Here is a 27,071-nt window from a genome sequence, read left to right on the forward strand (position 1 = left end):
AACAAAAACAATAATCTTGGGGCCTTCAAAATTATTGAAATAATTATTTTATAATCATAATATTTTATTATTTATTTATTTTTTGAGGTGGGGGTGGGATACAATCATTCCACACTTTTTAAAAAGCTCTGTGGATATATTTTCTTTTTATTATTTTGTTTACATAAAATAAATTACTTAAATTAACACTCAGGATTATGCTGTGTAACTGTTAAATGTTCACACTCTAAGAGAGTGGGACCGTAGTGAGAACGAGCATGGTGTTGTTGGATCACTACAGTGGATAGCTTTATCGTTTGCTTTGATTTTAACCAGTGGTGCGGGATGATTTATATGCTCAATATGCAGTGAGTTATTAATATTGTATCGATTGTGCCTTCATTTGGTGAGTTTATTTAGAGATGCAGTGTGTAAATGCAATGTTAAAATGCAATTTATTTGTATATCTAGGGATGCACCAATGTATTAGGCCAGTATTGCCCTAATATAAAACACTTGATCAGATACTGAGGGGGAAAAAGGAAATTTGGATCAAGTTTAATGATGTGAATTGCTCCAGGGTAAAGAATGCAGCAAAAACTAAAAATCTATACGGTTAGCTTATCAACACTTTTGTAGTTAAAGTAAAGAGGAGATATATGCGCTGAAGAATCAGCATCAGTGCATCCCAACATGTGGTCCACCTCCTAATTTGTCCTGTGAAACTACAGTATCTTTTTAAACCCGTCTGGTCTCTAAATCAAAGAGGTTGCCATGGACCCAGATACCTTAAAACATACTCCATCCAATTTATTCATTACGTGCCCAACCTTTATTTGCGCTGGGTGAGGGGAGTGATATACAGTAGGACAGGCGGGCCCCCAACATCTGCAGTGTTTTCAATCAACGCCCTGCCCACACTGTTGGGGAATCAGAGGGTCTACTTTCATTTTCCGGGGCACTTCCTAATTGACAGTAATGCTAATCTCTTTATTCAATTAAAGTGTTGATCAAATGCAATTTTCTCATTGTCTTTGTGAAAAATAAGGCTGTAATATATAAATAATCCGTTTTTTATCGACACTGGGGCTCGGGCCCAGCCCTCGGTTGGATAAGCTTGGGCAACGGTGAATATCTGGGTGATAAACTAATATTTGTTCATCAGTTACACTAGAGAGTATGAATATTTGTAAGCACTTACATTGTCTACATTCAAACTTTGGTGAATTCTATTCTCTTACCATTATAAACCACATTCTTTCTTATATATATATATTCTATGTTTATAATAGACAAAATCATCACCAGGGATGTTTCTTTAAAGGTCTTAAGTGTACAGGTGGTGTCACTGTGTTGCAATGAATGATGGGATACCGTGTACCAACTACCCCAGAAATGGGACTTTATGGGTAGTGGTTTTCAAAATGTTTGTGTCTAAAGCATACCAGTGAGCAAGTCAAAATCTCAAGACACACCTATATTAATATTTATGCAAAATAGCCTCCATACTATAACACAAATTATCAGTCTTATTCCTCTGTAAGTTTAATAAAGTGTGGTTGTCGGACTTATCTCATGGCAAAGCCTCGGCACACAGTTTGGGAAGCACTGGTCTAAAGTGTCAGAACCTCTGTTATAAAAGCTAAATTGATTATATACAAGTAACAAGTACTCAAAAGTACTGTATTCTTTTGAAAATAGCTGATCTACAAGCTATCAGGATGCGACACATTGTGAGCTTGTAGGTCGGCTATTTTCGAATAGCTGAAGTTTAAAATAGGTTTATGTATGTTTTGTAACAGTAATGTAAATTATATCTGCAAGTAACTAAAGCGACACACACACACACACACACACACACACACACACACACACACACACACACACACACACACACACACACACACACACACACACACACACACACACACACACACACACACACACACACACACACACCCCAGATGCATCCAACCAGAAGACAGCGCTATTGTCATCAGTAAAGAAGCAAAGTTGTATTTAATTCACTTTTATTTGATATATTATATGGGTTATTGCGGCTGATAACAACCCCCAATAGATTGATCAGCTGGCAGGCTAAGGATTTTTTTTTTTTTAAGTTGTCAATGTGTGACACTGTTACCTTCCTAAGACCCCACTTGGGGTCCTGACTCATAGTTTAGAACCTCTGATCTACATTATAATATTCTAGTCAGAAAACCGTGAAAGAGCACAGGAGAAGAATTAAGTTGTAGCTCAACAACTACTGTTGCTCTCCACCATTTGGTAATGTCGCCTTCATGTGGTTAAAAGGTGTAACGTCTACGTCTACATTGGTGAAAATGAACACATTTAATATGAATAACTATGGCTGCTGTCGCACGCACGCACGCACGCACGCACGCACGCAGGCACGCAGGCAGGCAGGCAGGCAGGCAGGCAGGCAGGCAGGCAGGCAGGCAGGCAGGCAGGCAGGCAGGCAGGCAGGCAGGCAGGCAGGCAGGCAGGCAGGCAGGCAGGCAGGCAGGCAGGCAGGCAGGCAGGCAGGCAGGCAGGCAGGCAGGCAGGCAGGCAGGCAGGCAGGCAGGCAGGCAGGCACGCACGCACGCACACACACACACACACACACACACACACACACACACACACACACACACACACACACACACACACACACACACACACACACACACACACACACACACACACACACACACAGAGGGTCTGGGGACCAGCAGGAGTCCTTATGGGGATTCCAGGGGGTCCCCAGGTGAATCACTGATAGTGTGTGTAACTCTGAGAGTGTACAAATGGACCTTTATGGGTCCACAGAGGATTTGACAGTGTAGATTTGGGTGCACAGGAGAAAAAAAGTAGGCCTATCAAATGGGGGTTCATGGCCTAATGCAATATTAAACTGGGGGTCCCTGTTCTAGTGTTCTAGTCAAGACACCTCTGCGGGGGTCCTCAATCCTCGTCCTCCACTACAATTATTAAAACACTTTAGTTACTAATTACTTTGTAGATGTTGATTATTATTACAAAACACACACACAAAAAAAAGACTGACCCAAACCCTAATGGAAACTGAAATTGGTTCCGAGATCCGAGTGGAGCCGACATAAATAAAAGCAAAAAGAAAGACGCACCCGGACCACCGGGATTCACCTCGATTATTAATGAATCCATGATCACACATCATACATGCCACGGTGCACTTTGATTCCAAGGAGCCTAAGGAGGTATTTCAAAAGTGTATTTCACAGAGAAGGTGGGGTGCTGAGAGGCCCTTAATGTGCCTATGAGTTATAAATGTCAATGACACTGAAAGTTAAGGCACACCTCTTGCAATGTTATAATCTGGTGTTAGTATGCTTTACAACTATAAAACCACACACACACACACACACGCACACGCACACGCACACGCACACACACACACACACACACACACACACACACACACACACACACACACACACACACACACAGAGGGGCTTTATGCCCCACTGTGGTGGTGCATGTGTGGATTAACCCTGCAGGATCAGATAGGTCTACTTACTTAATCTCCCTGAAAAGGACAGCAGTGCCTCTGTCTGACCTCTGACCCCAATGACAGGAAGCGGAATTCTCCAATCGCGAGCAAGGATATGCTCCCGTGGTCACTTTCTGCTCACCACCTCACCTCATCAGTGTGTTCCACTGATGGAAGAAATACACACATCTTTGTTTTAAGCAAAAGTAACAATACCACTGTGTCAAAATACTATGTTACAAGGAAAAGTCCTGCATTGAATTGAAATATTTGTGTGTGTGTGTGTGTGTGTGTGTGTGTGTGTGTGTGTGTGTGTGTGTGTGTGTGTGTGTGTGTGTGTGCGTGTGCGTGTGTGCGTGTGTGTGCGTGTGTGTGCGCGTGTGTGTGTGTGTGTGTGTGTGTGTGTGTGTGTGTGTGTGTGTGTGTGTGTGTGTGTGTGTGTGTGTTAGTGTGTGTGCGTGTAACAGGCATTGGGGTTGTTTTAGAATTAATTCAGGATTATCCATATCCCACCTCAAATCCTGTTAATCTACAGAAATGCAATTGAAATATTATGACTTCATCCTGATAGATTACAGGGCCCATTGTATGCATGTCATAGATTGATATGATATCAATCTGTGCGTATAACATGTATTTTAATTGATCACATAAAATCAATCAATCAATCGATCAATCAGACACGCTGGGTAATACATCTGTCATCTGATTGGACACAGACCCCGACCCTCCCCCTGGTGTTGAGGCTGAGTCTCTGGACCAATCAGAAGGGTTTACGATGCCATCGGCCGGCTAGTGATTGGTGTATTCGCCTGGACAATGTGAAGACTCACTAACTCATTGTTGTCCGTCAACCTCGAAGGAAAGAGACTACATTTGTCTTAACTTCTGGGGAACTAACTATTTGTTTTGTTTGACTGAAATGGACTTAACACGCAGAGCAACGGGACTTTAGTAAGTGGCTTGTCTTTAAGGACCGATCAAAGTGAATTACACTGAAACGTTCACGTTAAAGACGTCTTATAATCGGGCAGAAGCTAGATAACGTTATGCCGGCTTTGGTGACCGTATGTCAGCGGGGATCTAAATGGTGGGGTGACTAAAACAACTCTGGTTCTCTTGCGACTTAACTGTATTCTTATTGTGTTTGTCTGGGGATAGCCTTGGATCCAGTGCTCTTGTTGTATTTCATCGAGTCTGACTTTTACTTTCGTATCTATGACAGTCTTGGGCTTCACCCCCCAATTGTCACTGGACATCCGCGCGGAAAGCCCCTACTTCTCCGTACATGTACAAAGAAAACATATAAAGTGCTGACCCTGTAGCCCCGGATGTTAACTCGGCATTCGGAACCTGTGTGCACTGTTTTAGTCCGTATGTTTCAATAGAGCGTTTTAATCCCGTCTGTGTCGGAAGTTCCCTGTATTCCTCGATGGGCGGTAATGACGGTGCGCATCCGGTATAAACCGGTATTACACTCAATGTAAACAGGAAGTAAACACGGGAGGAAATGGCGTTCGGCCACAGACGGGATTAAAACACATATCTATTGAGAAATACGGACAAATAAAGTGCACAAAGATTCCGAATGCCGAGTTAACATCCAGAGCTACTGGGTAAGCACCTTATATAGTGCATTTGTACATGTTCGGAGAAGTACGGGCTTTACTGGTGAAAGAGCAGTACGCACTGGGGGGTGCAGCCCAAGACAGTCATAGATATAAAAATGTCAAAATCGATAAAATACATCTATGATATAGTCTTGATCCAAGGCTAATCTGGTGAGTTTGAGAAGTCTTTCCTGAACTTTTGCTCAACGGAGACAGTATGGTTCGGACTAAAGTTATTATTTTACATTTTGTTTTAAATGTCATCTTAATGAGCCAGAAGCCGACTTCCCCTTTTCAGTGTAACGTAACTTGATATATACCCCGCAGTACGACGGTGTCGCTCGCCTAAAAGAACAGATTTACAAGCTACTTTATTTAAGTAAAAGTATCAATACTGCAATGTAGAAATACTCTGTTACAAGTAAAAGTCTGTTATTCAAAATTTAACCTAGTAAAAATGAATAAAAGTACAAAGGTATCGGCATCAAAATATACTTAAAGTACCAAAAGTAAAAGTACTTATTGTGCAGATTGCAGAATATCACAAGTTCAACGTGTATATATATATTTTTTTTTTTGAAAATAGTAGATCTACAAGCTCACAATGTGTTGCATGAGCTTGTAGATCTGCGATTTTCAAATGGCCGAAATATATAGGGCTGAAGTGTGTTTTGTAATTATTGACCAAAAATATCCATGAATTCAAGTCTCAATGGGGTGACTAATCGGGGGTGAGTTATTAGTGCCTCCTCCCATAACATTTCAGTAGGCCCTAAACCTATTTGTTTTTGTCAGTTGTTAAAGGCATAATGTAAACTATGTGTTTACATAACAAAACAATGTAAATGTTTTACCCATCATTTCCCTCTATACCAGCAGTCATCAGCCGATGGAGTAGTGTGGTGTTTACCTGCAGAAACACACTGCCCTCTCGCTGTATTTTGGTGTTTTCACTGTGCGTTTTGGTTGACGGGACGTTTTTGGCCAACCAAAACAAACAGTGAAAGCACCAAAATACAGTGAGAACAAAGGCAGTGTGTTTCTGCTGGTAAGCAACACCACACTACTCCTAGTGGCTGATAACTGCTGGTATAGATGGAAATGATGGGTAAAACATTATATCATTTTGTTATTTAACCCTTCAAGACCGGGAATGCATCTGTGTCATTTTAAGATTTCTTTGGCTATTTAAAAATAGCAGATCTACAAGTTCATACCGCGCTATGTATGAGCTTGTATATCTGCTATTTTTGAATAGCCAAACTGTCAAATAATGGTTAAAGTGATTGCACAGATGCGTTCCCGGTCTTAATGGGTTAAACAGAGTGCAAAGACATATGTCTTTCAAAGTAAAACCATTACATAAGTATTGCTTTGGTTTAACACATTACAGAGCAGCCGGTTCACACACAGTTCAACAATGTTTTATCACTAAAAATAACACTAGAATAATATTTTCCACTTTTTCCCTGTAGTACCTCCACGTACCACTAGGGGTGCAGGTACCCCCATTTGAGGAAAAACTGGGAGTGTGAGGAGGAGGAGGAGGAGTGCATTGAACCTGGTGTGTGACACTCACCGCCACAGCTGCTGCGTGCTGTCTGTCCCCCTCCGGACCACCAGACATGGGGGACCAGGAAGTCCCGGAGTTCAGCTCCTTGGAAGAGGAGGTGGAATACTGGAAGGATCTGGCAGAGAAACACCGCCAGTGGTAGGTCTCATGTCCGGTCAGTCCGGAGGTACAGCAGGTATCATGTAGGCCTGACCCTCTAATAGTCGACTAATTAGTCGAGGGGTGTCTGAGTCGACTGCCAATCTCTTAGTCGAATTATTAAAAAATAAATAAATAAATAATTCTTCGACTGAGAGATTGGCCTAGTTTTTTATATTAATTAACTAATAGTTTGCCAAAAATAGGATATACATCATGATTTATTGGGAGAAACCAATAGTATTATGTTAAATCAGACACTAAGCACCCCTACAGCCCAATGGAATGTTCCTCTATTGCATAACATATTTTTTGCATGATTTGACTGAGAGATTGGAAGTCCAATCAGACTGATTCGACTGCCAATCTCAGTCGAATCATGCAAAAAAAATTAAAAATAAACTGCCAGTCGACTATTAGTCGCCAATCAGATTCGACTATACAAATCCTTAGTCGGGTACAGGCCCAGTATCATGTGATGTCCAGACAGAGGCACAGTAGGTCTTATGTAATGTCCAGTGGTACAGTAGGTCTCATGTCCAGACATGTCCAGGGGGGGGTCCTTGGGGTTTCCCTGGTGAAATCGGTGATAATTAAACTTCACCATTATCTCTTTTACAAGCAAGTACAAATTATGGACTATTTTGATCACAGTGTAATTCTACCAACAGTGTAGACAGTCTGAACCAAATCATATCCAATAATTAAAATCTTCTTGGATCGGTGTCACAGAGACAAGCCCATCATGGGGGGGTTCCCAGGTCACAGTGGAGTGACGATTTAAGGACTTTTAAGACCTTTTTAATATCTAAAACAAATTAAAAAGACCATTACTGCATCAAAAGTAATCAACAAACTATACTATAAAAAGCGGTCAAACATTGGCCAAATTGTCAAATAATATAAGAAAGAGGCCAATTCTATCTGTGAAACCGAGTCAAGCAAAATGACTTTCCAAGTGCTTATTAGGGTGGGGGGGGGGGGTCCCCAGTTCAAATAGGATTTATTTTGTCACGTCCTGAAAAGGTTGAGAACCACTGCAGTAGAGGAAGGAAATGCAGTTTTTTGTTAGAAGGCACACCACAAAGGGCCTTTCTGTGTGGAGTTTGCAGTGTTCTCCCCGTGTTCCCTAGGGTAGGTACCCTCACAAAAACATGTAGTAATCCTGGTCACTATACTGCCTCCCCCTGGCCAGCCGGGGCGCCTGATGGAGGGGAAAGGAACTGGTTGGAATAACGTGTTCCTTACACAGGCTACGTCCAACCAGGGAAACTCTCCCCTGTCAGGTGACAAGAATGTGAGTTGGCTCTCATGCATTGAAGGAGGCATGAGCTCGGCCCTGGCCTCCCTAGGTTGGCAGAGGGAAGGTAGTGCCCAGGATTACATAGACAATTGGCACTGGGTGTAAAAAATGGGGTTACAAAATCGTGGGATAAACATTTTGAAAAAAAAAGTGTTATGGTTCCTTGTTCCATACAACATTGGTGGATGCGGCTTGCTTGCTAACACCTGTCTGTCTATATGACCCGGCTGTAGACATGCTGATGTTAAAATGATTTTGTGTGTGTGTGTGTGTGTGTGTGTGTGTGTGTGCAGTTCAGAGGAGAGCCAGGAGGAGCTCCAGGAGTTCCAGCAGATGAGCAGGGATTACGAGGTGGAGCTGGAGACGGAGCTGAAGCAGTGTGAGGCACGCAACCGCGAGCTGCTCACCGCCAACAACCGCCTCCGCATGGAACTGGAGAGCTACAAGGTAAAGAGATGTGCGATGACTTCCACATTTATTACCTTTGATGGTGTCGTTGGCGGACAAAAATGGATATCGTTGCTGTCGGGCAGAAACCTCTTATCTCCATATTTTAACTTTTTGTGTTTTTACGTAAATTAATGCCCTACTTTGATCACACTGCAGCGTCACACGAAAGCATCAAAAGTAGCAGATCTGCAAGCTCGAAACGCGTCGCTTCGCGCCGCGTTTCGAGCCGCGTTTCGAGCTTGTAGATCTGCTACTTTTGCTATTTTTGAGTTTGAATCCTCAAAAGTAACAGTTTTGGGGGTGCTGGCTGGCCTAGCGGTCCAGGCGCATACCACATACGCTGGTGATCCAGCTCGACAGCGTGTCGCGGGTTCGGCTCCCGATCCCGACGACCTTTGCTGTGTGTCACCCCCTCATCTCCCTCTCCCCATTTCCTGTCAGCCTACTTTCCTGTCAATAAAGGCAGAAAAAGCCCCCCAAAATATCTTTAAAAAAAAGAAGAACTTAACAGTTTTGGACATATGAGGTTTCCACCCGACAGAGACGATATTCAATAGGCTCTGTGGTTTCCAGAAGGTGGCAAACACGTTTTTTTCTGTTCCAGTTCACTTGTTACACCTTGCCCTCGTGTCCTCACCGTTTCACAAAGAGTACAACCCAGCATCCCATCCATCAGAAAACAGTAAAATCACAGAGGTCGTTAACATACCTTTTGATCGCTATGGCAGCGATATACAACTAACAAAAGCATTAAGAAAATAATAAAATAATCGTTTAACACCAAACATCATCGTCAGGTTTAAATGCCTTGAACACAGCTAGAAAACACATTTAATCGTTACCAAGCGCATGATTATAAACTTCAGATGTGTGTGTGTGTGTGACTGAGGATTTTCACATGTGTCAGCTGATGGCAAGACTCTGTACTTTTATGGGGCTCAGCGAAGACTATGGGTACTACAGTTCGAAGTGTGTGTGAGTGTGTGTGTGTGTCGCATACACACACAGAGGGCTGATTCAGTGCAGATAGGCAGCTGATGACTGTTGTTGGGCTGGTGTCTGGAGGGGATGGATGTACTTGTCATAGACACATTCCAAACATTTCACAGTCTCCTCTCTGTTTCCAGCACTCGGTGATTCAATCGATCGGATCAACATTGCAACGAAACCATTACTTAAAGACAAGACATGTACCCTAGCATCCCTTTTCTGGAAATGTCATAATGGGCAAACATTCAGCAAAAACAGGTGAACATTCTGCGCAAAATAGCAGATCCACAACACTTGGCATTGCGACAAACAGTGAGCTTGTAGATCTTTTATTTTTGCTATTTGACATAATGACAAAGTATGTAAGTAGGGTTTAAGTGGTAAACTAAATTATCAACAAAAAGTTGACAACAAACAAAAGTCAACAGAAAAGGATCTTAAATCTGAGCCATTTCTTTTCATCTACTTTAGATGATATCTTGGTCTGAATCAAAAGCTTTGTATTTTAACCCTGCAGTGCAGAAAAATAGAAGGTTTGATTTGTATACTGCAAATTGCCATTGTCAACCAAATTCTGGGCGGCATGGCCACATCATGCCCAAGCTTGTCATGATGTCATACCAGAGATTCCCCTGTCGCTGTCAAGAGCTGCGCTGCTGACACCTCCCTGTGACACCACACCAAACCCTGCCACTGTCCCAGGAATGACCCGGGAGACGGTGTAGGAAAGACTGACAGTCAGTGGTGGAAAAAGTACTCGAATGTTTTACTAATTAAAAGTATCAATACTGCAATGTAGAAGTACTCTGTTACAAGTAAAAGTCCGGAATTCAAAATTCTACTTGAGTGAAAGTACAAAAGTATTGGTATCTTAAAGTACCAACAGTAAAAGTACTAAAATATTTGAAAATAGCAGATCTACACAACGCGTCGCGATGCGACGCGTTGTGAGCTTGTAGATCGGCTATTTTCAAATAGCCTAGGTATAAAATAGGGCTGAAGTGGTTAATGTATGTTTTATAATGTAAATCATTTGTATCTGCAAAGTAACTAGTAACTAAGTTTTCAAATAATTGTAGTGGAGTAGAATTAAAAGTATTGAAAATTGGAAATACTAGTAAAGTAAAAGTACCTACAATTTTTACTTAAGTACAGTACTTGAGTAAATGTACTTAGTAACTTTACAACTCTGGCAATGTAGGTGAGGAAAGCTAAGAGGAATATACAGTGTAGGAGAGACAGACAGTAGACCTAAGAGGGATATACAGTGTAGGAGAGACAGACAGGAAAGCTGAGAGATAGTGTAGGAGAGAGACAGTAGGAAATAAGAGTGAAAGACGGTAGTGGAAGCACTGGAGAATGAGGTTGCCAGGTTTGATCCTAATCTGCATGGATCATTGTTATGTTATGACAACACAATGTTATGCATTGTGTTGTCTCGCAGCGTGGCGCGTGTGAGCTCGTAGATTGTCTTATCTTCACTGTTATTAAAGACATTTTCTTTTCGCCTGCCATGCCCAAAATAGGGATAGATCAGTGGTTTTCAACCAGTGGTCCGGGGACCACCAATGGTCCTTGGGGGGGTGCCAGGGGGTCCCCAGCTAAATTAGTTAACATAGCGTCACAATCATTTTAACCACTTAGCATTGGCTATTCAAAAATAGCAGATATACAAGCTTGTAGATCTGCTATTTTTGAAAAATCTTGAAAATGCGTGCATATCTTTGAATATATATATTTTTTAAAGCGAAATTATTAACTAATATCTTTTCTTCTGGGGGTCCCTGGTACAAAACATTTTCAGATGGGGGTCTGCAGCCAAATATATATCAATTTAGGGGTCCTTGACGTCAAAAAGGTTGAAAAACACTGGGATAGATTACTTTATTAAATTATCGATATTATTTTGAATAATCCATGACATTGATGAGTTTGTTATTGTTGTGCCTATCCTAACCACTACGACCATTCTGTGTTGGTGTGGCGGGGATGTGGTCTTGCTCTGTGGTTCAGGAGAAGTATGAGACTCAGCACTCGGAGTCGTATCGTCACATCTCCACCCTGGAGGGAGACCTAGCAGAGACCACCGCCATCAGAGACCAGCTGCACAAATACATCAGAGAGCTGGAACAGGCTAACGACGACCTGGAGAGAGCCAAGAGGTCTGGGGACACGCACGCACGCACTCACACGCACACACTTCACACATACACCACTGCAGACATCATATTACAGTACACCACCTTGATGCATAGATACAGTACATACATTTACATACGGTACATACATACGCATGCACACAAACTCACTTTATGCTTTAACCCATTAAAGACCTGAGACCGATTCTACAAAATGTCTTCTAAATCCTAACAGTTTTTTGTTGCTGTCAGTGGTTCTCAAACGTTTCCATGTCAAAATGATATGTATTTGGCCGCCGACCCCCATCTCAAAATATGTTGTTCCAGGGACCCCCCAGAAGCAAAGATTAGAGTTAAAAATGTTCGTTTAAAAATATACATCTTTAACACATTGCATGCCAGTCGCGTAGATCTACGCGAACCTATTTAAAGCCGCAGCGTGCCAGTCGCGTAGATCTACGCGAACCGCCGATTCCCATTGTAATCGCCCCAGGTGCACTTTCCGAATTTTTTTGATCCATTTCCGTTTCCGGTTTCCGGTCGGAAACGGAATTATTCGGGTTCCGGTTTTTTCGATCGTATCCGCTTCCTGTCTGGGATCCTGTTTAAAACTCGATTTTCTCGGTTGTTGTTTTTCTCCTCGCTGATCACTGTTTACCGTTGATCGGCTGTAGCTTCAAGATGGCGGCACGGATTTGGAAACTGTTTTCGCTGGCCGTTTCTCACGGATCCGCTGTGTGTTTAGAACCAAATGAACGCGCACTTTTAACTTATTTAGCGAGGTCTGTGGCGACATGAAAAAAACTAAAAAACAACAATAAAACGCTGGCACTGGTGAGTACATTATGAGATTAAACTCTGGCATGGAATGTGTTAAAGATTTGCACACATTTTCAAAATATTTAAAAAATAGCAGATCTACAAGCTCGTATATCTGATATTTTTGAATAGCCAAAGTGTAAAACAATGCTTTTTAGCTCAAATCAAAAAGTGACACAGATGCGTTCCAGGTCTTAAGGGGTTGAACATGCACCCGCATGCATTCCAAAGTACATGGAAACACAGTATCATGTGTAGGCACACTGAATACTGTTTGTGTAACATAACTATTTTCACCACCATTCCAAAGTATAGATTGACATCTCCCCCCATAAAATAAAAATCCCTGTCCCCACAGGGCCACCATCATGTCTCTGGAGGACTTTGAGCAGAGGATGAACCAGGTGATCGAGAGGAACGCCTTCCTGGAGAGCGAGTTGGACGAGAAGGAGACCCTCCTGGTGTCCGTCCAGAGACTGAAGGACGAGGCGCGAGGTACGGCTGCGTGGGTTGGTTGCTGTACAGCTCCATCATGCGTTGGGTGTCGATAACTCCTAAATGTCCACAAACCTTGCTTAAACTGTGCTTTATTCCAGCAGAGTTTCAATTGGACTATGTATTCGCACTAAAAGAGTCAAAACATGTATTGTGCTGGAATAATGGATCACCTAATTAAGCAAGTCCTGTCTTCCTAAAATTATAATTTAAACCTGTTTAAACAAAACGAGCCAATCACAGGGTGAGCTCAAGTGTCTTGGCTAACTCTAGTGTAGGCCTGTCCCCGACTAAGGATTTGTTTAGTCGAATCTAATTGGCGACTAATTGCCAATAGTCGACTGGCAGTCGACTTTTTTTTTTAGGGCCAAAATAAAATTTATTTCAAAGGGCCAACACAGTTTGTTTTGTGTCTCCAGCAGAGTTTCTCTCTCTGGAAGAGGTTGCACATGAACTCCGCAGCCGCACTGAGGCGCTCCAACACAAACAATACCAATACAAAGACGAGGAATAATTAGAATAAAGTGGAAGTTACGTGTGGTTGCAGGTGTAGACTTGGCCAAAAAACTATTAAAACATTTTTTTTTTTTAATTTCCGACTAGATTCGACTAAGAGACACGCAGTCGACTCGGACCCCCCGCGACTAACCAGTCGACTAGTCGACTTAGTCGAGGTCAGGCCTGCTCTAGTGTTGTGCACCGGAAATAGCTGATGTACAAGTTTACGATTAAAGAGTATTTGAATTGGTCAAGCAAGCAACGGAATACATGTTCATAAGCATCTTGTACCCTCAGATATTTGATAAAAGCAAATGTTAAACCCTTAATCTGCTATTTCTGCAACTGGTTGGCTGTACAGCAGGAACATAGGTTTAGACTGATGATACCCAAACATCATAATTTGACATATTGTGCCGATTGTTTAGGAAACAGCGGTAGTGTAGGGGGCTCCTTTCATGCTCTTTAACCCATTCGAGCCGGGAACGCATCATCGCACCATTTTAGATTTCTTTGGCTATTCAAAAATAACAGATCTACAAGCTCATGAGCTTGTAGATCTGCAATTTTTGGGGAAACATCGTGGACTTGTGCAAATCTTAATTTTTAAAGCGAACATTTGTAACTCAAATCTTTGCTTCTGGGGATTCTACAAATGTCTTCTTAATCCTAACAGTTTTTTGAAAAAACGTAAGTGGTTCTCAAACCTTTTCATGTCAAAGACCACCCAAAATGATATGTATTTGGCCGTGGACCCCCATCTCAAAATATTTTATTCCAGGGACCCCCAGAAGTTGTAACATGAGTTAAACATGTTTGCTTAAAAAATATCTATATTCAAAGATTTGCACAAATCAAATAAAAATACAAATAAAAAAATAGCACATCTACAAGTTCTTGTAGATCTGCTATTTTTTAATAGCCAAAGAAATCTTAAAATGACACCGATGCGTTCCCGGTCTTAAAGGGTTAAGAACAATCACAGACTGGGACTTGGGACCTAACAAAACGCTTAAGTCGTGAGATTTCTTTCTTCTTTTGTTTTGTTTTGTTTGTGTTGTTTTATCCATGTTTATTTTGTGTGCACGTGACGCAGACCTGAGACAGGAGCTGGCGGTGCAACAGAAGGAGAGGAAGCCCTCCCTCGACGGCGGGGCCAAAGAGCCTTCGCTCCCCTCCTCGGACCCCCACCCCACCCCTCCTCACACCCCTCCTCACACCCCGCCTCCCCCCGTGGCGGTCTCCTCCAGGCCGCCCGCCTCGCCATCCTGCAACCCAGGTCAGTTAGCCTAGCCCTGTGGTTATTAAAAGTGAGGTTGGGGGACTCCCAGGGGTCCCCCAACAAAAATGAGGAACATTTCAAACTTTTTTTATTAGCTATTTTGAGCTATTTTTTTTGAAGAATTTTGGAAAATCTTTACAAATCTTCTCTTACAGGAGTCTGTGGCCAAATATGTATCAATTTGGGTATGAAGGACATGAAAATGCTTGAGAATCAGTGAGCTAGCATGTGTGTAGAGAGAGTAAAGCCTCATTTATACTCTGAATGAAAGGGACACTTTGATTTTGAACCTAAATGCCATTGTTCTGATGTAACGAGATCCTATAGTGTGGCAAAAGGAAATACCTTATGTGTTCTGTGTATTTCTCCACAAAATGATGGGTTTGGCATCATCATGCGGACATTTCCAAATATTTAATTTTTGCAGCAGGCAATGGACCACAATGGAAACAAGCCTTTGTTATAATGAATGTTCTCCCTCCGTGCTTGTATGTGTCTATATTTGTCTGGCCAGGTGACGGCATGATAGGAGTGACTCTCACCACATCGGTGCGAATCTCCGCTCTGAACATTGTGGCGGAGTTGCTGAGGAAAGTCGGGGTAAGAAGACACATTAATGCAATGATTCTCAACCTTTTTAGATTTAAAGGACTGCTGGATGGAGTAAAATCACTGTGTAAAAAGAAATGAGTGTACAAGGTTCAACTTGCACATTGTCTCAACCCCACGTTGAGACGGCTTTGCCTTTTCAAAAATAGCAGATATGCAAGCTCATAGCTTGTAGATCTGCTATTTTTGAGGGGAAAAATCGTGAAGATGTGTGCAAATCTTTGTGTGTGACACACACACACACACACACACACACACACACACACATACATACATACATACATACATACATACATATATACACACACACACACACACATACATATATATACACACACACACACACACACACACATACATACATATATATACACACACACACACACACACACACACACACACACACACACACACACACACACACACACACACATATATATACACACACACACACACACACACACACACACACACACACACACACACACACATACATATATATACACACACACACACACACACACACACACACACACACACACACACACACACACACACACATACATATATATACACACACACACACACACACACACATACATATATATACACACACACACACACACACACACACACACACACACACATACATATATATACACACACATATATATACACATACATACATACATAGATACATACATACACACACATACATTTTTAACTCAAATCTTTGCTTCTGGGGGGGGGGGGGGGTTCGTGGCCAAATACATATCATTTTGGGTGGTCCTTGACATGAAAAGGTTTGAGATCCACTGATATATAGCAACATAAGTAAAAACAACAAAAAAAATGTTAGGATTTAGAAGATGATGGTAGAATCCCCAGAAGCCAAGATTTGAGTTAAAGATATAAAAGATTTGTCAAAGATGTGCACAAATGTTCATGATCTTTCTATTAAAAAAAAAGATCTACAAGCTCGTAGCGGAGCACTCGGTGCCGTGCTACAAGCTTGTGTATCTGCTATTTTTGAATGGCCCAAAGTATAAAATAATGGTTATAGCTAAAAAATGTTTACATGGTATGGGTTCCCGGGAATGGGTTAAGCGTGAAAATCCCCAACAAGTCACTCGTTGTCATGTGACACCGCTGAGAGCCGCGGGCCGGGGATCTTCTGTTTTGCGTGCGTTGTGTATTTCAGCGAACAGTCGTGGGATTGTTGCCGAGCTGGCTGTGTATTTGTGTATTCTGCGGTCGTTCTGCACGGTAATAACTTGCCGCTCCGAGGTTTTCTAACTAGCCAAAAAAATAATAATTGGCATCATTTTTTGGAGTATGTAAAAAGTAAAAAATGGAATACAACAACATTAATGTCACATTTGCCGTCCACCCTTTTAGAACCTGGAGTCCAAGCTGGCATTGTGCCGGGGGTTCGTCCACGAGCAGACTGTCAACCGTAGCGGCCTGGCGGGACGGCAGGGGACAGCGGTGAGCCAACCCAACGCCTCAGAGACGCCCTCCACCAATGGCCTCTACAACAACTTTTTGTAACGTTGGAAGTCAGAATCACTGTCTTATACGCGTGTACGTACAATACAAGTGGTGCGTAAGCCACGGCTATTTAGTCCCACGACTTGTTTTGGCAGGCTCATTAAGTGTCTAGAATTTGGACCCGGACCAAAGCCTCTACTGTGACTGCGACGGTGTTAAACGCCAAAACAACCTCGTCCCCAGCGCGCCACCCGTGCCTTCCCAGACGCGTCTTTGTGATGGTACTGGGGTACCGCGGCCTTGGACACGCCGTCCTGCTTTGGCCTTGGACACACCGCCCTGCTTTAAACCCTCATGAAACCGACTGCTCCCACCGGAACCCGAGAGAGACCGACAGTTTTGTGTGCATTAGGCCCCCATTTGAGAACGTTTTTTAAAATCTCTGGGACACCAATCTACACTGTGTTTAACTCGGAGATTGTTGATTTTTTACTCTCAGAGTTACAGGCCTATAAGGGTCAATTTGGACACCTGGTGGACCCTGGACGCAACATTGAGAAACAGTGGACTGTACCATGGTATCTTTCTGAGGGATGTATTTTTATTTTTGCCACTTGCACTAAGTCTGAAGTAATTTATCTACCATGTACTGGGGGATACACGCCTTATGCTTTTTTTTGTGTGTGCACTTTGGGGGAGATTGTGTTGAGCACTGGAACGGACCCTGCTATTTGCTCATTGATGTTGCGGAGAAATGTATTTTGAACATTTTAAATGACAACTTTAAAACTGTCAGGGATTCCTTGTACACCCCTGTGAATTGGCTCATAAAGGCCAGGCTGTCTACTACAACTGTTTTATCAACATTTAAATGTGACTGGGCAGGAGCACCCATTTGGTTTAGCTCTTAAAAGTGGAAGCAGTACAGAATGCAATGTCAGTATTAATAGGAAGGAAACTAAGAGAAGAGGGGGAGTTACGAGAGAGAGGAACCGTCCTTCCCCCCCAAGCGTCCAACAAACTGATGACGTTTGAGACTTGCAATGTAGCAAGAAAAGGGAGAACTGAAACAACTGCCACTGCTTTTAGAAGAAAAGAAAAAAGACATTGGTTGCCAGTGTTTATTAAAGGTGATATTTGTTTTGTTAAATAAGTATTAAATAGCTCTATATTCTTACTGTAATCAATTCTATTGTGTGTTTGTTCAGTAACGGGGGTCTCTCTAGCAGCTCTTTGGTAAACAGAAAATGCATTTTCGGGTCAGAATGCCAATTGTATCCAATCAGGAGAGCGAACTCATGCAGGATGCAGGATAAACAAGTGAAATAGGAGGTGATGACACAAAGCAATGACAAATTGGAACTGGAACATTTAAGCTGCTAAATGGGTTCTCTCTCCAGATTGGATGAAATTCTTAACCAACCTGATTTTTCCCCCCTGTTTATTAAAGAGCTGGAGAGATGGGGAGACCCCTGTTATTGAGCAAAACACACTATAGCAATGATTATCTGAATTTAGAGCTTTTAACTTTTTCACAACCTTTTTGTTTCAACCATAAAAATATCACTTACACTACCTTTTTTTAAATGTGTCTTTTTTCTCCACTGGAGGGCGCTGATGCATTATTTAACGTGGTCTCATTGGGCTGATCCCCAACTCCTAAGAGAATATCACCAATTCTAAACTGTATTACAAAGAGAGAGATGTGTAACTTGTTAGAAATTGATGCTCTTGGTCTTGTTGGTTGTACTTATGCTTGATGACTGAATGTTTAAAAGATTATTTCTGGGAGTTGGAGTGAAAAAGATTTTGTTTATTCTCTAAACTTGCCAGAAATGCCCACAGTTGATGGTTCCTAGTCACTTTAACCACGTGAACCCTAGCGTCTTAATTATGATCTAAGAGATTCTTGGTGTAGAGGGGAAAAGGACAAAGTATATTTGGGTTTAAGTAGTTAATATGGAAGCTGCAGACAAAGTGAAATAACTACTGAATTAATGTCACTTTTTAGACTGAATAACAAGGGACTTCAAGACTTGTGACAAGAAGCTTGACTGTCATTTAGTTCTGATGTAGACCACCTCATAATAAAAGATTGGATTATCTAATAAATGTATGAAAGCAATTCTGTAAATTACTTTACAAACATAGACTGTGTTTTATAATTCATATTGTGTATACACAGACGGGAGTCCTGGACTGGTAGAATGTAAATGATGGTATTTATCCCTGGTTCATATTGGTATCATACTTCATTAATACTGCAAAATGCTGGTGCTCGTATGTAGATTGATTTATTCTTTATTTATTTATTCTTTACCTTATTTAGCCAGGGAAGGTTTGCTCAAGCCTGAATGCCCTTTTTCAGCAATGCCCTGTTTCACAATCATACACATTAAAACCTAGGAACTGCCTGTTGGTCACTGAGCAGCTCCACTAGAGCAGTTGGGGGGTTCAGTGCCTTGCTCAAGGCCACAGCAGCAGTATTGACGGGTGAGTGTCTGTCATTCTCTTTCCCATCTAAATTATTTATGCAGGTCTGGAGAATCAAACCAGGAACTTTTTGGCTATAAGCACGCTCCTCCAATCTTTAGGCCACCCCTGCCTTCTGAGTTTTTAATTACACAATACTTTCTCTGGCTCTTTCAATCCTGCACCTGACTTATTTGTTTATTCAGTGCAGGATTGAAAAGGTATAAAAACACTAATTAACACTAAAACTAATAAACTATTAGCATTATCAAATATAAAAACTAATAGAAACTAGCAAATCTGCTCTAGAAACTAATTAAAACTAACTGAATTAGAAAAAAAAATCTAAAATGAAAAATCCAAAACTATTATAACCTTGTATATGTGTCCTTGGCCTACTGGCAGCGTGTACAAGAAATGTCCTGCTGATTGGTGCAGTGGTTTGCAAATGGCCCCAGACTAACGCACAGACTCTCAACCTATACGTTGTATACCTTTGAATCTGTGTCTCATTAGTTGTTGCTATACATATAGCAACATCATTTATTGTTTAATTTTTTTGTAAGAATTTGAACGTTTTCAGAAACCTTAGGTTAGGTTTTAGAAGGCATTTTTAGAATCGGCCTCAGGTCTAAATGGGTTAAGTCCCTCTTCTAGACGGCTGTCCTCCTAGGAGCCATGCTGTAAAAAGGCACACAACGTCAGGTTCAGGGACCACCAAGGGCTCCAAATGAACCCTTACAGGTCTGTAACTAAAGCTCTTTTTTTATAGAAACACTCAGGACTTTCAAATGTAAATTGTCTTCTGAGAGATATATTAAAACAATTGTATCAAGTGGGGCTCTGGTCTAATGCATATCAAACTGGGAGTCCTTGAAATGAAAAAAGGTTGAGAATCACTGCACTACTCTACACTCGTTACTTTTTGCTGGTCTTAAGGATCAGTGCCATCCTCTGTCTGTGAGCCTCTGTGGTGCAAGCCTTCTTAAACGGCCGTATCTGGTCTGAGCCGTAGCCAGGGATGCACATGTTCCACTGGCGCTCCAGATGCACCTGGACGTCCTTCACCTCCAAGGCGTTGGACTTGCGGTGGCGTGCCAGCTGACATGCAGCCGTCACCACGCGCTCTATGAAGTCATCTGCAGTCTGTAGCAGCATCTCCTCCACGTCCTCATCCAGCTGCTCCTTTGGGTCCATCTCTCTCACCAGGTCCTGTAGCTTCTTCTTACTGATCAACTGAGATCCCTCTGGGCTGATTCTACCGCCCAGGAGGGCCTTCACTGGGGTTGAGGTGCTGTTAGACATCCCAGCGGCCATGGGTGGAATGGAGGAGGTCTGTGGTTTGTAACCTCTGCTGTAGGTTCTACAGTTCCAGGCCAATCGTGACTTAACAGAGACCACCAGTGTGTCTGTAAATGGACATAAAACTAAAACGATTTATTTTAGGTTTCAGTGTCGTGGCAATGTCAATGTTGTAGTTTAATGCAGAAAATAAAGATCCACAAATGTCTCTCTGATCTGCAGTGTTATACTAGAGCTCAGACATCACATGGTGATGTCATCATTCTTCCTTCTCAATAAGGAGTTGATTATAAGTAATAACCTATGAGAGAGTTCAATCTTTCATTTTGACCTGCTTCAGAAGAACAGCAGCGGAGAGAAACGTTTCTTCAGGCTCTGCAGTCTGACCAATTTCCAGTGAAAACGCCAAGAAGAACTAATACCTGACAGTCTATGATGTCAGTCACCAATGACGTCAGTGCTATATCTGGACGTAGACAGACAGGCATAGACAATACAGGCATAGACATACAGAGATTTTATAGAATTTATAGATACACAGTAATAGCCTATATAAAGTCAAAATGTGGTCTTCAGACTGGTCCCGTTTCCTACAACCCTAGTATGGGGTTCACAGTGCAATTACAACCCTGCCCATTTCTATCAAATCAACCACAATAGAGGGAGACCACCTCAAGAAACTACAGTCTTTCTATTTTAAATTTGAGCCATGGATTTTCCAGGCCTAAATGGTCATTAATTAATCTTTAATCATTAATCATTTTATTTTGTATTTTTACTATTTCTTCAACACTGCAAGTTTTCCTTTTCCCCCCCGTTTTCCTTTGTGTAACCGGAAACTATTTTTTTTTTCTCAATTGGAAGCACCTCCTACTCCTACACCTGTGCTATAACAAACTTTGCCCTGACGAAGGTCACTCGGCTGATACGCGTCTGCAACTTGTCTTTCTTTATTCTTTCTTCATAACGGTATGCCTTAACTACCAAACTAGTAAGTGGCCTATATTTTTGACAATCATATGGCTTAAGAGAGAGAAAGCTCTCATATTTTTTTTGAACTGTTTGGTTGCTACTATATATGTCTATGAAATTAATTCAAGGACCCCAACGGAAACAAGTCCGCAAGGACATTTTTGGCCGGACCTTTTAGACAAAAGCATTATAAATGTAACTGTGTTGTTTTACATTCTTTTGCCTAATAAAAATTTCAATCAATCAATCAAAAGAGAGAGAGAGAGAGAGAGAGAGAGAGAGAGAGAGAGAGAGAGAGAGAGAGAGAGAGAGAGAGAGAGAGAGAGAGTTCATCCTCATATGTATGTGTTTACTTAAACATACATGTAAACTATATTCTCTGTGACAAGGATCACATAGAACCGCTTGTGTCTCTCGGAATAATTGAAACTAAAATTGAAAAAACATTTCCGTTAACTGTTTTCTTTTTTGTTTATTTATAAGCTTTTTGGGATGATATGAATCTATGTATTTCGCTGTACCAGTTTTACGGGTCTGTGGCGTCTTTTGTTTACAATCTACACGCTTCGGTGTAGATGGTTGCAGCTGCCCTGCCAAGCCAAAGTGCAGTAACTACGGGGGGAAAAATCACTCAAAAATGGGTTTAAAAGTGATTCAACTGGTCAGCCAAATGAGATATCGGCATATAAGTGATATTACAACAAATGTTCTTGAGGTAGGCCTAATTGTTCATCCCCCAAAATCACGAAGGCTAATTTGACCTTTGGGATACACAAATAAGTGGGTGTGTCCAAAAACATAGTTACTGCACTTTGGCTTGGCACAGCATCTTTCATGGGTGTGTAGACTGTGTAAACACTCACACACACACACACACACACACACACACACACACACACACACACACACACACACACACACACACACACACACACACACACACACACACACACACACACACACACACACACACACACACACACACACACACACACACACACACACACACTACTCACTCCCTCACTCACTCACTCACTCACTCACTCACTCACTCACTCTCTCCCTCTCTGTTGAAAAGCAATTGAGACAGCTGTTTCCTTCATAATGCAATGACTTAATTTGTTTGTGTTTACAATGTTGGACAGAACAGGCTATGTAAGTTTAATATACATAGAAAAGTAGCTGTCTGTGTCCAAAACATATGCTGTGTTAGGATAAGGATAAGGATAATCCTTTTTTTAACAGGTCGTTCAGTTAAGTCCTTGCGGTCTTGTTTACAATGAGAACCTGTGAGCAATTTGCGCAAATGTTCACTTCATGTTGTCAAATACAACATGCATGGTAATACTGTATTTATAGCCATAGCTTCACCTGCATCTATTGCTCTGCAGTACAATTCCTTAGTTAATTGTGATTTTGGTCAAACACATGTATCCAACCTGTAGAGGTTATTGGGGTTTAGAGTTTGTTCATGCTTTTCTCAGATTGTGTCTCATGAATGGGTTTATGTTTTTATGTTCATGTGTGTTTTTAATCTATTGGCTATTTGTACAAGGCACACCACCTGTATCTAACCTCAGAAACAATATTACACACGTGTTGCACTTAAGGCTGCTATCTTGTGGACTGTTACAGTTGTTTGTGGATGGTTGGATAACTGACATCTGTAACTGAATACATTTTTAAATGCTATCTTTTGTTTTAAGTTTTTATTACACAATACTTACCTTTTCAATCCTGCACCTGGCAAATAACCCAAAGTATAAAAAACTAAAAATACAACACTAAAACTAATAAAAACAAACTAAAACTATTAGCATTTTCCGCTCTAAATACTAATTAAAACTAACTGAATTAGAAAAAAATATATAACTATAACTAAAATGAAAAATCCAAAACTATTATAACCTTTACTGTGTGTGTGTGTGTGTGTGTGTGTGTGTGTGTGTGTGTGTGTGTGTGTGTGTGTGTGTGTGTGTGTGTGTGTGTGTGTGTGTGTGTGTGTGTGTGTGTGTGTGGGTGGTGGTGGTGGTGGTGGTGGGGGGAGGGAGGGGCGGGCATGCCTATGCTAGTTTGCTGCGTAGTTGTGTGTGAACTCTGGATCACCAACAGTAAACAGATTTGGCATATTAAAGCTGCGGGTGAGCCTGGGAGGATTGGGATATTTGGCAGTAGGCCTAATAGCGCCAGGAGGAATGAATGAAGCCTGACCTTCATGAAATAAGATACATTGATTTAACCGTTTCAGTGATTTTTTTCTTCCTTTTCTCGTTTTATAATGTGGCGTGCTACACTAAACTAATCGCTCAACATGCAATGTTGTTGTTAGTAGGAATAAACACAGAAGCACCCGGGAGGAAGGGGACTAAGAAAGGGGAGGAGCCAAACCCGAGTTCCTGTTCTACACAAAAAAGGAGGTTGTGCCCTCAGAGGTAATAACAAGGGTAGTTGTTTTTTCTTCTTTTTACCAAATGGGTTCCCGGATTGACACTAAACAGCTGTCCAGGATAGGCGGCTACTGAATTCATACAGCCTGGCTGTAACTTTAGCTAAATATGTTTCCAATCCCGTATGTAGTTACAAAAGCGTCATCTCAGCCATTGCTGCTCTGAAAGTGCCTGTAAGGAAAACACTGGACCTGCTTATTTGCTGTATCGGCTGAGATGAGAAGGACCTATTACTTCTCCTTCCAAGTCAGTAGTCTGTCAGATTCCCAGCGCTGTCATTACTCTCCTCTCCTGGATCAGTGGTCCTAGCAGTAGGCCGTAGGCAGTAGACCAGGTGGCTGATTGACAATCACAATCGAGACATATCAATACAGTGGTGGAAAAAGTATTCTCATTTTTTACTTAAGTTAAAGTATCAATACTGCAAAGTATAAATACTCTGTAGCGCTCGAGTGGCGCAGTGGTAATGTCCCTGCCCAGGTTGTCGGTTTGAATCCACCGTGGTGCATCCGCAACACAATTGGCCCGTGTTCGGGGGAGGGAAGCCGGGCTGGGCGGGGAGGGTGATATTGGTACAAGCTGGGGCGGCACCTGTCAGCGAGGAGTGTGTCAGCTTTACGTTCTCCTGGTGGGGGCTCCTCACTGGCAGGTGAGTCAGTGGATATGACAACACTGACAACACAGAAATATGTGTGGGGAGTAATCAATTAAACAACTAAATTGGGGAGAAAAAGGGGTAAAACATTATTGGCTACTCTAAATTATTATTTTTTTAAATAAAAACTCTGTAAGTTAAAGTCTGGTATTAAAAATGTTCTTGACATCAAAAAAGTACTTAAAGTACCAAAGGTAGAGACTACTCATTATGCAGAATGTCCCATTTCACACGTTTTCAAATGTATAAATAAATTGTATAAAAATCTTTTGAAAATAGCTGATCTACAAGCTCACAATGCATCACAACGTGACACATTGTGAGCTTGCAGATCGGCTATTTTCAAATGGCCGAAATGTATATAGGGTTGAAGTGGTTAAGGTTTTGTAATAATAATCAAAATCTACAAAGTAACTAGTAAAAAGTACAATATTTGTCTCTGAGATAGTAGTGGAGTAGAAGTAAAAGTACTGAAAACTGGAAATACTCCAGTAAAGTAAAAATAACTGCTTCAGGCTTTAGGCTCAATCAGTCAATTTATCTGTGAGCTTGTCTGGTCACCAAAGACAAAAAAGGTCTTTGATGACACTGTGCGGAATAGCACATTCATGCTCAGGGGTTTTCTAGTCTGGTTGGGATTTTCCTATGATCTTTTAAATGATTAATATTGCAAATGAATGGGCTGTTTTTGTTTTAATTGTCAGCACTTCACTTGTTCTAAAGTTAAAGTATAATAAACTGGATTAAGGCTTTTCAGGGCCCCTGGCTTGGACCATGCTTCGTCCCGGGGATGCAACCCTGTGAGCCTGTGCATTAATCCGGCCCTGATATTAAATATTATGCTTAAAATAAACGTATATCCCTGAAACATTAACTGTTTAGTTCTCCTCTTATGCAAAGAAATAACGTAATTTATTCATTTATTTATACAAACTCTATTTCCCCCCACAGCTTCCTCGTGACCCGATGGCTGCACCCCACGACTGACAAAACCCTAGGTAGGCAACCCAACCTGGCGGTTTCTAATTTGCTCTATTTAGAGATTATAGAGACATGAAACAGTCAGAGAGAGGGGATATTATGCAACACGTGAGACAGTTGTCTCTTGTGACTATGAGTCTAGTGGCTTAATGTCATTTTTTTACTGTTACGAAGCGGATAAAAGCGCCAAATTTTGCTTGAGGCTTCTTTAGGACCTACAGATGGATTATAGCCTAGGAGCCTGTCAGGAATGAGTACGGAGAGCCCAAAAGCAGGCGAATGGAGGCAGAACAAATTAACTTAAAGTGCTTATTAAGCTAAACCAAGGTTCTCCCAAATAAGGGCAAACATAGGCAGATAGGACTTTCAGATAACTACAGACTCACTCAACAAGGGATTCACTAACCTACAGAGACGCAGAGGGCTTAAATAGACACAGGGATAACAGGACACAGGTGAACTCAACTGACAATCAACACTGGGATAGGCTGGGGGACTAAGAGGACACCGGTGGAAACTAAGGCAAAAAGGCAACAACAGAGTAACAGAAAACCAAAACCAAACAGAACAGGAATACATGACAAATACAGAACATACTGAACAACAGAACAAGTCCTAATAAGTCCAAAACCTAATAGTGACAGTCAAGGTCCAAGGGCCGAGGAGCGGAGCGTGACAGAGCCAAAACAAATAATCACTTTTTGGCCTATAACTTTTGAACCATAGGTCATAGCATCAAAAAGATTTTTTCCCTGGATTCCTTGGATCATGACGCAACTTCTCACAAAGGCCCCGCCCATTTCTGCTTTCAAGATTTTCCGCCTTCAAAACACATATTTTGCTACTCATACAGATTTTGTCCAAAACTTACACTCAGTTCGGCAGACTTTGGTTCAGGGAAAAAAGGGGAAAGTTATAGGCCAAAAACTACGCTAGAATCCACCAGTTGGTCATAAAGAGGCGTCATGAAAAGGAACTTAAGGTTAAAAACTGTCTGAGCCACCATACCAGACACCAAGCTAACATCCCATGTTATGAGTAGTATCGTTGTTTAATAAGAAACATTTACTTTAGTCATTCACTTTTTTTAGAGTGAATGAGCTGGAGGTGGCAAAATTGAGGATGATATGATTCTCACTAGGAGTGACAAGCAAGGGCGTAACTACCGTGACGCAGGCGACGCAGTCGCTTTGGGGCCCGAGTCATTAGGTTCCACCCGTGCCGTCTGTAAAATAACATAACAATACAATACTGTATAGAGAGATGCAAAGGCAGTCTGCTGCTAGCACCTGCGGGCCCCAGAGGGTAATAAGGTGGAGGAAGTCAGAAGAG

The 27,071-nt window shown here is 41.7% G+C and overlaps 3 protein-coding genes across 3 annotated transcripts in view; 2 read left to right on the forward strand and 1 right to left on the reverse strand.

The window, feature by feature from the left end:
- The first annotated feature begins 4,363 nt into the window (after positions 1 to 4,363).
- LOC308098286 (nuclear distribution protein nudE homolog 1-B-like) lies at positions 4,364 to 18,668 on the forward strand. The gene is made up of 8 exons (XM_080446585.1): positions 4,364 to 4,468; positions 6,600 to 6,835; positions 8,432 to 8,585; positions 11,592 to 11,740; positions 12,894 to 13,030; positions 14,625 to 14,807; positions 15,325 to 15,410; positions 16,818 to 18,668. The coding sequence occupies exons 2-8, from the start codon at positions 6,750 to 6,752 to the stop codon at positions 16,968 to 16,970; spliced, it is 948 nt and encodes a 315-aa protein (XP_080302711.1). The 5' UTR covers positions 4,364 to 4,468; positions 6,600 to 6,749; the 3' UTR covers positions 16,971 to 18,668.
- A 1,632-nt stretch (positions 18,669 to 20,300) lies between these two features.
- On the reverse strand, positions 20,301 to 20,699 carry LOC308099647 (transcription initiation factor TFIID subunit 12-like; the record flags this gene model as incomplete). The annotated part of the gene is made up of 1 exon (XM_080448383.1): positions 20,301 to 20,699. The coding sequence occupies one exon, from the start codon at positions 20,697 to 20,699 to the stop codon at positions 20,301 to 20,303; it is 399 nt and encodes a 132-aa protein (XP_080304509.1).
- An 871-nt stretch (positions 20,700 to 21,570) lies between these two features.
- LOC308099648 (uncharacterized protein) overlaps positions 21,571 to 27,071 on the forward strand; it is a gene marked incomplete at its 3' end in the record, with an annotated part of 46,598 nt that continues 41,097 nt past the window's right edge. The window contains exons 1-3 of the mRNA XM_080448384.1: positions 21,571 to 21,675; positions 23,986 to 24,100; positions 25,710 to 25,756. The remainder of the gene's footprint in view (positions 21,676 to 23,985; positions 24,101 to 25,709; positions 25,757 to 27,071) is intronic.

The sequence above is a fragment of the Gymnoscopelus braueri genome (genome assembly GCF_963280865.1).
Source record: "Gymnoscopelus braueri genome assembly, chromosome: 13".
NCBI classification, from domain to species: Eukaryota; Metazoa; Chordata; class Actinopteri; order Myctophiformes; family Myctophidae; genus Gymnoscopelus; species Gymnoscopelus braueri.